The 13,695-nt window shown below is 36.3% G+C and overlaps 1 protein-coding gene across 1 annotated transcript; it reads left to right on the plus strand.

Moving 5' to 3' along the window:
* The first annotated feature begins 1,642 nt into the window (after positions 1-1,642).
* LOC129520834 (tenascin-like) lies at positions 1,643-12,758 on the plus strand. The gene is made up of 3 exons (XM_055342040.1): positions 1,643-1,841; positions 6,287-6,556; positions 12,177-12,758. The coding sequence occupies exons 1-3, from the start codon at positions 1,706-1,708 to the stop codon at positions 12,458-12,460; spliced, it is 690 nt and encodes a 229-aa protein (XP_055198015.1). The 5' UTR covers positions 1,643-1,705; the 3' UTR covers positions 12,461-12,758.
* The last annotated feature ends 937 nt before the right edge of the window (positions 12,759-13,695 follow it).

Here is a 13,695-nt window from a genome sequence, read left to right on the forward strand (position 1 = left end):
CACAAAATATCTGAAAATCTGATTTTTCAAATTAGCAGATATTTCCTGAAGATTTTGAGTTTTCTCATAATACTCTGGGCATACCTCATTCTTTAACCATTTTAAATTACAGTGAATCTGTTTATGTCCTTGGCTTTCCTCTTAATCTGTAAACCCATAAGGGCAGGAATTATATCTTATTAGTCTTACAGCACCAACTAGACTAGCGCACAGCCCACAGTGAATAATCAGGACATTTTTGTGGAACTTAAGTTTTGATACGTGTTAAGAGCAAGAGATAAACAGGCATGCATTGTGGATTTTGAGAGGCTTCCAATGAAGAGAATTAGAAAGAAGTAAAAGTAAAAGCAAACCAAAGATAGCAAAGTGTAAAAAAATGTACGACCCTAAATTCTCAGTAACTCAGTGGTACATTTAATAAATGCTTTCTAGAATTCAGAAGATAGGTGGCAGGGGAAGAGTCATGGAGAGGAGAGGCTTAGATTCAAACCTGAAGGAAGTAAAGTACATTGTGAGCAAAAGTGTGGAGATGGGAGTTTGTGGGAAGAGTAGTTGTAGGTTAATTGGGAAAGATTTCCTTAGACATGAGGGTAAAATCCGTTCGAGTGGTTAAGAGGTACCAGATTTGGGAGTGCTGGGGTGTCAGTCTCAGATGATTGGACTTGACCTTAGAAGCATTGCTCATCCATTCAGACTGCAGTTTCTGAGACTTGCTTTACCTTTTACAAAGCACTTTTAATGCATAATCTCACAAAGGTTGTACCTTAACTCTGGGAGTAGCTATATAGAAACTAGAAGACAGCTTCAGAAAGGTTAAGTAAACTGAGTAGAGCAACATGCTTTGTTAAGCCACACAGGAATCCACAGGATGGTCTTATTTTAACTCGAGCTATTTCTAAAGAAAGAAAAGGAATGTGTGTACGTGTGTGTGTGTGTGTGTGTGTGTGTGTGTGTGTGTTGGGAGGTTAGAGATGGATGTGGGTTTGAAGCTGATATGCACAAGGTGCTTTTTAAAGAAAATTAATCTAGAAGGATTAACTGGGAAAACCACTGACTGGCACTGGAGGAAATGGTTTGGAGTGGGGAAATATTTCTGCAAGAGGATGGATGCCTGAGTTCTAGTGATGACAGGAATGAAGAGTAAGTAATAGGAAGTCCCTGCTCTCTAATTTGACTAGACAGAGGAAGTAAAAGATGTGTAAGATGTGATCATGGAATTCTAGAAGTGTCCTCTTTTGGTGGTTTGTAGTAAAAATAGTCATTGAACTAATAATGTCTGTCATTTTGCCAAGTGCTCTACATTCCTTACCTCATTTAATCTTCATAATAAATTTTCAAGGCAGTTGCTACTATAATTCCCATTTTACAGTCAAGAAAATGGAGGCTCGAAGGAGTAAATAATTTACTCAGAAAGTAGAGGCCTACAATGGGAAAGTCGGGATTCAAATCCAATTTTCCTTTTCTCTTCAAACTAGAGTTTTATGGAAGTACTGAGAGGTGAGAGATTACTATGCCAGACTGTATCACTAATATAAAGGGTTTTTTTTATTTTTAAAATTTCCTAGGCCCGTTATCAGCTCAAAATATCACAGTTACTCATGTGACCCCAACAGAAATATTTTTACACTGGAATCCTCCAGATCTTGCATCTTTTCACCATTATCTTGTGACTAGTTTGAATGTGGAAAACAATAAATCAGAAGAGATGTTTGTTGAAAAACTCAACACATCAGTGAAAATCGGAGATCTCAAACCTTTCCATCATTATCTGATATATTTATTCAGTGTAGGGGAAAGAGGAACTTTAGGATGCTCTGAGAGACCTATTTCAGCCGTTACAGGTAAGCATGGGCCAATTTTGCCTTTTAATAGAAAATATAAACTTCATATTTTGAAATTTATTTGGTGAAATTTAATTATGTTGATCCTTCATTGGTATGAATACAGTTAAACATTTGAGTGTTGAATCAAAATTAAGCATGGATTCTAAATACTAAATTCGTTTAGATTTACATGGACTATTTAAACATCTGCGTTGTTCCTACCAGAGTTCCTAGAAGATATATTTCTTATAATAGCCTTGGCTCGGAAATAAGTTATCACGAAACATGAAGATTAGTTCATCCAGTTCTTTTTAACACACTAGATCCGACAAGTAAGGTCTGCAGATTTATTCAGTTTTACTCCATTCTTGATTTTCTCACACAGTGTGATGAGTAGACCCCTAGGGGGCAGTATCATCCCAGGACTTTGGGCAAATGCATTTCTAATCATTCACCTCCTTATGGTAATTTTGAATCATTGTCTAGAAGATAATCATTGAAGTAATCTGCCTTTTAATTAAGCAATATATATATTAAATCTTTAAATCAACCTTTTTGGAAAGCTAAAACACTGTTGTATGAAACAATGCATAATTAAGCACGTTTTGGAGTATATCCCTATGTGTGTAATATGTTTGCACGTGTGTACTTAACATGCCTATATGCAAAAGGCCTTTGGCTGAAATCCTAATCAAATCATACCAGCTAAAATTTAAACACACTAGAGCTGAGGTAGGAGGAATGGAAAATGTGCACAGCCGTAGATCAATTAGTCTTCTACTCACTGGGAATACTAGCCATACTTTGAAAATAACAACAGTAAAAGATACTATTTAATGATTATTAAGTACAAATGCTTAATATACATGTATTCAGTGCAGCAAATCCTAAGCAAAAGTATTTTTCCAACTGGATAGTATAGCTGATGTTTTCTCTTCCTTGAGCTCAAAGCACCCATCAATGGGTAAATGCTTGGTTGAATCTTTCATGCTTACGAAGATGCTTTCTTTTTCTTAATATATATGTTTCACGTGTACAACATAATTCAGCATCTGTGTGCACAAGAAAATGATCACTCAAAATTCTAGTTGCCATCCATCATGCTATGATTGACCCCCTTCGTCCTTTTTGCCCACTCTCCAACCCAGATCCTCTCTGGTAACCATAGATCTCTTCTCTTTAAGAGGCTTCCATTTTTTTTTTAATTTTTTATTTATTTATGATAGTCACACACACAGAGAGAGGCAGAGACATAGGCAGATGGAGAAGCAGGCTCCATGCACCAGGAGCCCGACGTGGGATTCGATCCCGGGTCTCCAGGATCACGCCCTGGGCCAAAAAGGCAGGCGCTAAACCGCTGCACCACCCAGGCATCCCCAAGAAGCTTCCATTTTTAACTGACAGGGAGACTAGGAGGATTTCTCACAGATTTATTCATTTTGAAGTTGAATTAAAAATCTCCCATGGCATGTAGCTATTTAACAGGGGGACAAGATGAAGGTATGTGTGTGTCTACACTTTTAATTTTGGGGTCATTTGCTCTGTATATTAACTATAAGCTGACACAGGAGTGCATATGTAGGAAAAGAGCACACATCCAGTGCTCTTTTACTCTCCTAAGGTTAAAGCAATATTCTTTTTTTTACTCGTTATTCACCCAATAAATTATTTTTTAGTATCAGGAACTGAAAAATAGGTACTAGAGATGCAGGGGTTTATAATAGGCACCAGAGATGCAAAGGTGAATAAAACCTAGCTTCTGCCTTTAAAGGGCTTATATATTAATAGAGTGAGACAAGTAAGTTAAAAAAACAATGATCATGCTATATTATAGTTACTACAGGGGTTATGCTCTGGGTAGTATGGGAATATACAAAGGGATCAATTAACCCAGAAGTCTTCTGGTGGAGTTATATATTGCTTCAGGGGGAAGAACAGGAATTAGCCAGGAGGTAAGAGGATGCTGTAAGTAGGACAAACAATAAGTGCACAGGCAGACAGGATCAAAGAAGAGGCATCTATGTAGGCATAGGTGGGAAAGCCAGACAAGGCTTTTAGAAGGGGCTGACATTTGAACATTAGCAAATCACAATTAATCTGACAAGACGAGAATATAGGGGGCATGTAGAGAATCTAGAAAATGTAGGCAAAGCGCAGAATGTGAAGAGCCTTCATACATTTTAAGGAGAATATTTTATTCAGTAAAATTTAACTTTTGGGGAGCCTTTTGAGAATGTGGAAAATTAATGGACCCTCTCCCATGAAAATGCATGTGCATGCGCAGAAATCCCTTTATCAGAGACTCACCAAATCTCTTTTCCTCAATATCTGCTTATGAGTGGCATTCAGTAGATTTCATCCTCCACTATAGTAAATGTTTGTAAGTTTTGCAGCTATACAAATTGTTTCCCCTTGGAATCCTGTGGACAGTTTGTTTAATTGTACTATTCTAGCATTCTCTAATAGTTTTACATAAGTAATTAATTTCAATGCCTAGAGTCAGACCAGCTAGAATTTTGTGATGTTATATAGGATCGACAGATTATGGATCTGACCCAGAGTGATATTTTCCTGAAAACTTAAAGTCTGGTGTTCTATTGTGTTGATAGGAAATGAATCTCAAAACAGAAGAAAAGTCAAGTTATTGTTTCTGGGAACCAAATAATGATGAAAATCATGGAGAATTCTTTAAAGATTAAGTAAAGTGTAACTACTACATAGTTCAAAATTATGTTATTACTCTTGGACATGAACTAAGGATTGATCTTCGTGTTGGCGAACTGTAAAAAGTTTAGAGGAAGCATAAAACACAGGATAAATAATTAAGACGAAAAGGAAGATGTTACTATTTCCAAAGAATTGTATAGTATTAAAAGTCACAAGGCTTAATAGTCAAGTAAATTGTGTAAAGAGATAAGCCAAAGTATTTTCTTCAGTTATTATGATAGAATATCAATAGCGTTCTCTGATTTTTTCTGTAAAAATAGCACACTCTGATAATGCCCTATTTCCAAATGAATATCATACCCTTCAGAAATTAGAAAAGTAGTACAAAGTTGCAACTATTTCTATGATAAATACCAGACCCAAAGCTTTAAAAAAAAAGCCAACTATATGTTAATAACTCCCAAGTTTGTATCTTTAGTCCCCAGGCCTTACTCCTGAATTTCAGAGCTATGTATGTTTACTCAGTAATATGTCTCATTTGGATATCTAATAGATACTGTAAATCCAACATACCCAAAATAGAAGGACAGATGTTTCCACCCAAATCTGCTGTACCTATAGCCATGTCAGGTAAATTCATGACCCTTCCATTCATCCAGTTGTTTAGGTCAAAAACCTTGAAGGTATCCTTGACTCTTCTGTTTTTCTTCAGTCTATACCCAAGCTATCAGGAAATCCTGTTGTTTTTATCTTTGCAATAAATCTAGAATCCCAATATTTGTCCCTACTTCCCCATCCAGGCCACCACTCTCTCTTGCCAAGAGTCCTGGGTTTGCCTCCTCTGTTTCAACCAGTGGCCCTCTGTGTAGTTGGTTATTAACATGGTAGCCCAAGTGATTCTTTAAAATTTAGGAGAGATCATGCTTCTGCATGTAACTGTAGTTGCTACCTGTTTTGTTCAAAATAAAAGCCCGTGAAGCCTCTGGGTCTCTGTTAACCCCTGGCCTCATCCTACTACTTTCTCCTTTCACTCTGGTTTTCTTTCTGTGTTTGAAGATACCAAGTAAACTCCCACCATGTAAAAGCTTTTGCTTTAGCTGTTTTTCTTTTTTCCCCCTGCCTGGAAAGCTCTTCTTCCAGATATTGCATGTCTAACTTTCTTAGCTTCTTTCAAGTACTTTGCTCAAAATCTCATTTTTTCAAAGACACCTGCCCTGGACTCCCTATTTAATACCCCAACTTCTTCCCTACAGCTACCTCATTCCTGGTGTCCTTAACCTTAGCCTACTTTTTCTTTTTTTTTCCTTAACACTATCATGTCTAAAGTACTATATCATCTACACATTTGTTATATAATTGTTTATTGTGTATTTCCACCCATTACAATATAAAATGCATAAGGCAGTGACCTTTGTTATTTTTTGATGCCCCTTATATGCCTAGGTGAGTGAGTGCTGGGTTCATAGTAGGTGCCCTTGCGCATCTGATGAAAAAATGAGTAATCTTGACAATGGGAACGTTACTCTGATGGAACTCTCAAAAATCTGAAGAATTTGCTAAAGACTTTCTAGTTTTCCTTGATGTATATAATGTGCTTAATCTTGTTGACAAATCTTGCATAAATAATAAGATATTTTTCCCTAAAATTGAATCAATTTCAAGTCATGATGATGTAGGGATTTGCTTAATTTACTTTAAACATGAACCAATATTGGATTAAGACATTTTTACTCCACAGCAAGAGTAATGCTAACAATAAACTTAGATATATGTATCTATTTATCTTTTTCTTTAAGGTATTAATCCTCCTCAGAAAGTTCATGCTAACCCTGAAGATGTAGGAGAGGACAGTATAATTCTTCAGTGGGAATCCCCACAAGATGGCCACGAGGTCTATATTCAAATCAGACCTGTATCGGATACAAGAGAAGTCATGAAGCTTTTTCTAAAGGATGCTAATAGATTCAAGTTTGATAATTTAACCCCTGGAATGACATATGACATTGGAATGGCAACAGTGATAAATGGGAACTTGAGTGAGCTGGTAACTATTCAACAAACTCTAAGTGAGAATCAAATATTTTTCATTCCTAACAGATATCTGCCAATTTGGGGATATTGTAGAATATTCCCTGACACACCCCTCTGGTCACCGGCTTTACCTTTCTAAGTAGATTGTTGATATAGTTATCTAATGGTTGTCCAGGACCTGGAGTGGCTTGCATTCGTCTACTGAAAATGCTTAATGCTTGAATAAAGGCAGCATTGTTTATGATTAGAAACTTCACTCTAAAGCCACACTATCTAGCTTTGAATCTGGGCTCAACTAGTTGAGTGTCCCCAGGCAATGTACTCTTTTTATGCCTCCATTTATCCATTTGTAAAAGGGGAGAAAATATGAGTATTTAGTTCATGGATTTTCTTGAGAATAGCTGATTTAGTAAAGGTAGGGACTTAGAACAGTGCCTGACACATAGCTTTATGAATATTTGTAATTATTATCCTATTGACAAAGGCATGCTGTTGTAGCACACTGAAACAAAATATTGACAGTATTTAAAAGGTTTAGGACCAAACCAACAGCAAATCTCTATATTCTTTATCAAATAAGAGTAATTCACTCAATAGATAATCATTGAAAATCTATTAAGGAAGGAGAAGGAAAAGAAATAAGTAAATAAATTAAATAATATTTATGGATATTTATAAATCATGCTAAACATTAGGAGGGAAAAAAGCAAAGTGATGTGATGCAAAGAGTAACTGAAGAGGGTGGGTGGTTCTAGTATAGATGGACTGTAATGGACATTGCATTTGAATGGAGGCCTAATAGATGAGAAGGAGCCATAGTGCAATCGGATGGAGGAAGGGTACTTCAGACGTGAACTCCTAGCGTAAAGACACAAAGGCTATAAAACAAGGAATAGGTTGGTGTATCTAAGAACAAAAAGGCCAGAACACATGGCATCTAATGAAGAGGGAGAAAGGGAATACGCAATGGTATTGGAGTTCAGGGGTTAGATCACATAGAGCTTGTATGCTGTGCTTTTGAGTCTGTTTTTTAGGGCAATGGGAAGTCACTGAAGGTTTCATACAGGAGAGTGATGGTGTGATCTGTGTTACAAAAATTTCTCTCTGTGCAAAGAATGATTTGTAAAGGGCCAGAAATGGAAGTAGGGCAACTGGGTAAGAGACGGTTGTGGAATTTAGGCAAAATATTATGGCAGACAAGGGTGGGAAGGATGCCGATGGAAAATAGTAGATATATTTTATAGTATGGGCATAGGAAGTCTGAGCTTTGGTGATGGACTGCATGTGAAGAATAAAGGAAGGGGGGCACCTAGGGTTTTGACTTCTAGCCCATTTAGGTAGAAGGAGGTAACTCTGAGGAAGGAAAGAACATTGGACCCCACAGGGCCTTTTTTTCTGACAATAGGGCAGCCTGATGGAAAAAAAGACCTGGTCCAAAAAATGATGAACCAGTAATGTCCTCACACAAGTAACATCAAATCTTCTCACTTTGTCCTCCAAAGACTAAAACTAAATTTGTGTACAGCGCTTTCATACTTAAATTTCTGAGAAAACATGCCTGAAAATAATTATCATAGGAAAAAGTTAAGAAAAAGAAAGCACCTGAAAAAAAGATTCTCCTAAAAAGAATTATTTCATGCCCATCAAACAACCCAAACACTTTTACTGGCAAAATGGAAGTACCAAAATTAAAATTCATAGATGGGAAATGAACTGTAACCAGCAATTAGCACTATGAGGTTACAGTGTCCCCATAGTGTCTTGGGGCCTAAGTTTTCTCTCTGAAAATTTAGATCATTGAATATATTTTTAAATTAACTTCCAGCTCTAAAAGTCCTATCTTTTTTTTTTTTTTTTTGAGTCCAGGAAACTCAGCATATTGCAACCTCTCTGTTATCTAAAATATAAAAACTTTATGTCCCTTTCTAGAAAATGAACTTCTTTGAAATCATACTCAGCCTTTTATCTTCAGGTGTAAGCACAGTTCTTGACTCTGTTTCACTCAAACACTTATTTGTAAAATGCTCTCCAGCATAGAAACTGAAACATGATTAACATACATAAATTCTAGGAAAGTGATAGAATTTGGGGGTTTGAAGTTAGGACAGAGATCTTGCAATGCTTCACCTGATATGCAATTCCTAGCATAGTGCCTCTGATCATTTTGTAGTGCATGATTGTTATCTATCGTAAGGCATGTCTGTTTTCCAGAAGCATCACAGAACAAACCTACTCCCTGATTCATGTGAAAGAACTTCACTTGTTCGGAAATTGCCATTAGGTGTTGCTGGTTTCTATAGTTTCTTTCTTTCTGGTAAATTATCTTTAGTTCCTTGAAGCATATCACCATTACTTATCATTCTATGGGCTTTTCTCTTCAGTTCTAAACATGAGAGGCTGTAGAATTATTTATCATTTTTATTTGTCTCAGATGATGAAACAAATATTACCCTATCCCAAGGTGCATAGATAAAAACTAATTCTCTGTATGCATTCATTCAACAAACATTTGATAACTGCTATTTATCATGTCCCGTTTCTCTCTTCCATGAACTTTGAGATGGTTAAGCACAGAGGGACATTTACCTTTTAATGACCTTTTGTAGACACATGGAAGAAAATAAAACTTACATGTTCATTGATTTCCCTTTTCCTATTGAAGCATATTTGTCCATCTCTCTAAAGCATCCTGAAAATAACCAGCAAAACTTGACTTCCAGTTATGATTGTGCCGCACCTGAACCATTACATGTAACCTTTAGGAGAAGGCAGTCCTTAGGAGCACAGACCTTGGAACTGGATTGCCTTGGATGAAATTCCAACTCCATGATTATCAGCTTACATCCACTGGGAAGTCCCTCAACCTTTAATGGCCCTCAGTTTCCTTCTCTCTAAAATGGGAATGATAATAGTCTTATCTACAGTATGAAATTAATGAAATTTAAGGGCTCAGATCCCAAGCAAGCACTATGAGAGTGTTTGGTGTTGTGATGATTTTTATTTCTCAGTAGGACTAGACTGGTTGGTGGCTTTGAGGAACAATGAGCATCCCTAGTGTTTCAACCATAGGAAAGCCATTTCAGTTGCCTTTGTAGTCTCTCATTGTTGGAGGAATTAACTGTACTTTCCTTGAGGGAAGGAGAGCTAGTATCTGAGTTTCCTTTCCCTAGTATAGAAGAATAAATTTAAAGATAGCCTGGAAATCTCTGAGACCTTGTTCTCCCTTGCCTATAATAAAGCCTTTGAATCTGGTCCTGTTCCATTTGTCTTATATTGAAAAAACCTCATACAGCCCCCAAGGATACCACTTCTTTTGAAAAATCTTTTTTAGGAAAATGGGTGAAGATAAAGGTCACAATCACTGAAGTAGAAACACCTAGAAATCTCCAGAATATGGCTATACCTCTCTCTGTCTCTCTCTCTCCCTCTTTTTTAAGTGACACCTTCTCTTACTTGAGTTTCCAGAGGTTCAGGATATAGTTTTGAAGAAAAGAAAGAACTTTGTCTCATTCTACACCTTTATAGCCTTGGTGTTCATCTGCTTTGATAGGTCATTATATTGATGCCATTGGTCCTAATTCCCTGAACAGGTGGAACTGATGAAAAGCCCCACATTTACCCACTATAGAGAATGTCACAGACTCTATACACTTTTAGAAACTAAATTAGGTAATGCCTATTTAAAGCATTGTCTCTCCTTAGAAAATATCTTCAGCGCCTAGGAACATGGAAGTGAACTGTTTCCATGACTACACTGGCCACTTATTTCCAATCTCCAGATATTTAATTTCTACTCAGGCATATTTAGAAGCTCTCAGATCATTGCTCACACATTCAGATGGGTTGGATACTTGTGGGACATCATACTAGCCTTGGAAAAACCATGCTTAGTGTAAGAGCTTTGTAACTGAAGAGAGCTCTAAGGAATTTAAAGAGGAAGCCCACAAAAAAATTAGTGATGACAGAAAAAGGAAAGTTAATATAACTGGAAAAGGGAAAACATAGTAAAAGTGCTTTGAAACCCAATTATATGCCATATGGTATTTGTTATGGTTAATATATTGAACATTTCCTCGTAACTACCCTTTTTCAAAGGCAAGGAAAGTTATATGTTACAAATGAATGAATTAATAGAGATATTGCACAGATTTTATGTTCTAGAATGCTAATTATAGGTATTTGTTTAAATCCTTTTACACAGTACTGGCTCTGGGTAAACTGGAGGAATCACATTATCAAATACAGTGTCATTGACTTAGAACAAGTTTCATTACATCAAACCAGATGTCACAAAGAAAACTGAAAAGCAAACTATGTCTAATTATTCTCTGGAGGAAAAAATATTTCTTCAGAATGTCTATCTTAGAAGAAGATACCTCCTTGGAAGAAAGACAGATCTAAGGATATGCTGGGTAGTATTTCAATAACCCACAAATGAAATTGAAATTAAAATTGACCTGAGGAAAAAAATAATGTGAATAGAAATCATCTAAAATTTCAAATCTGCTCTAAATAGTACAGTGGAGGATTGCAGTACAAGAAAGCTCTCACGTAGAGGTCAGCGAGAGTGTGAAATGTAAGCGAATCCTTCCTCTCAACTGTTGCCAGGACTGTGCTCCTAAAAATGAAACGAAATGTCTGTTCAAAATCCCTGTGCCTACATGATCAAGTCTGACCTCCATAGCCTGGCATGCAAAGCCTCTCGCAGACAGCACCCAGCCTCAGAGGTGGCCTTGCATGCCTGGTCCCTGTTCCTCACACATACCCCAGGCTTTACCCACCCTGAGGACCTGCCATGTGCCTGCAACTAAGTGCTTTGGGTATAAATACAGTTTCTCATTGACTCATCACAAGGATCTTACAAAGTAGATCCTCGTCTCCTTCCCACTTCAGGGATGAGGAAACCAAGACATGGAATGACGTAGTAGCTTGCCAAAGATTAGTAACTGGTTGCCCAAGACTGGTGATTAGTAACTTGCTCTGCTAGTAAACAGCTGAAAGAGCTTGCTATTCCCTGAATACACGAGGACGATGACGCCCTTTGTGGTTTCCATGCCTCCCTCATGGTTTTCTCTTTGTCTGCAATTCCCTTCTTGTCCCCTCTCCCCACCACACACTCCTTCTGGCAAACTTGTACTTTAAGGTGCAGATTAAACATCATAGACTCTGGAAGCCTTCTCCAGTGATCTCTGCTAGAATTGTTTTTTTCCTCTATTCCCAACAGCTTGTGTTCATGTTACCAGCTCCATCCACTTGGGATTCTGGGTAGTGATTTGTGTATCTATTTCTTGAGATTGGGAACTCTGAATGCAGGAATCTGGCCTTATTTCAGAACTCCTCCTAGTATATAGGTTTACAATGCATTTGCTTAATAAATAGACCAAAAGTTTAAAAAAATCAGAACCTCTTAGATTCTTGTATTTTTGAAACTATGATGGAGAATCAAAAAATGAAACTTAATCAGGTACTTTCAGTATATGTGTACGTACGGTCTATCAGAATGTCCACCTTATTTTTCTGTCTAATACTGACATAGTAGACATAAATTTGCACAGGCATTTATTTTCACATATTCTAGAACATGCCAGACAATAGAAAGAAATGTCTTTGAAATTAAAAAAAAACCCACTAACTATGAATCTTTTTATCTTTCAGAGCCCAAGCCAGTCCAGATTGTCATCCCATATGAAAGTCATAGCACCTCTGTAATCTTATTTGTTCAAATGCCTGATATTGGAGTGTTTGATGGCATACATATTGCAATCGAAGGAGGGCCAAATGTAACTAAGCCCTTGAAACATGACAATAAAATAACTGTTGGCAATTTAACCCCAGGCACGGAGTATAATTTCTTTGTTTCCATCACCAGTGGGACTAAATTAAGTAATACGTATTACGTGCCTGCAGTAAAAACATGTAAGTGTTTGGGACTTACATAAATTTTTTCTTGATTTTGATTTTGTGTACAATTTTGTATTAGTAGGCTACATTCACTTCAATGCAGTTGTCTTCAGAGATCTTTTAAAATAATCAAATACCTTACTGCTAAGCCTGGTCTTTCACTGCCCAAGTATAGAGAAAGAGCTAACTTTATGTAAAACTGAGAAGTCATGAAATTTTTAAATCTATCCATTAGCAAAAAATGTACTTGCATATTAATCAGAACTTACAATGATTTATTTGAAGAGTAAGGAATGTGAATAATTTTGGGCAAATTATGAGAATTAGGTTATATTGTTTGTCTACAGACACTTAATGGTGTGTCTCAAAGCACATAATCTTAGCATGTGTTTCCTCTCTCCATGCTGCCCTTTGTCTGGAAGGAGCCAGTATATATTTTACTCACTTCTTTGCATATTTAAAATTAGTATGTGTTATAATTGTTCATACCAGTACTTACATTTTGAATTTCAATCAACTTTGATTCATCTTTTCTTTAAGTCACTCCCAAATTCTACAAATATTCATTCTGAACACTGAGAAACATGACATTTATCATTTATTTATATTGACCCAGGAGATATAGAAATGAGTGGCACAGAGTAATAAATGCCATACAAAAATCATATGCACTCTAAAATATGTTATAATTTTGATTATAACATATCTAGGTTCATATTTTGCTCTTCCTATGAATATTCACATATTATTATACCACCACGTGTCTTCTTCCTCCCAAATTGTAATCTTAACATTCCTGTTTAAGCTCAAGTTTTCATAAAATACTCCCAAACTGATATCACTGATCACATTATTGTAATAGTATTTTAGCATATTTATAATCAGTTTAGTACGTTTACACTTTATTTTTGCTTGCAATTTTTATATACTTTTTATATATGTATTCTCTGTCTCTTCCCTATATTATAAATCATAAGGGCAGCATTATATTTGGCAGTTCTTGTCTTTAAAAATAATTAGTATTTGATCATCTAAATATGTCAATATTGTGATACAAGTGGCAAAATATATCGATATCTAAGATGATGGTCTAAAGCTGTAATTTTTGTCTGAAAATTTCTTTTTCTTTATGCTGAATGGGATCTTTAAAATAGAAAACATAACCATTAAAATTCATCAGATAAAATTTGATTTTGGCTTTAGCCAATATTTGATACAAAGAAGATTCTTTTACTCCCTTGTCTGTATTTCATATGTTTCTCTCTGTTGTCTT

This window comes from Nyctereutes procyonoides, unplaced genomic scaffold (genome assembly GCF_905146905.1).
Source record: "Nyctereutes procyonoides isolate TBG_1078 unplaced genomic scaffold, NYPRO_anot_genome, whole genome shotgun sequence".
Taxonomy (NCBI): Eukaryota; Metazoa; Chordata; class Mammalia; order Carnivora; family Canidae; genus Nyctereutes; species Nyctereutes procyonoides.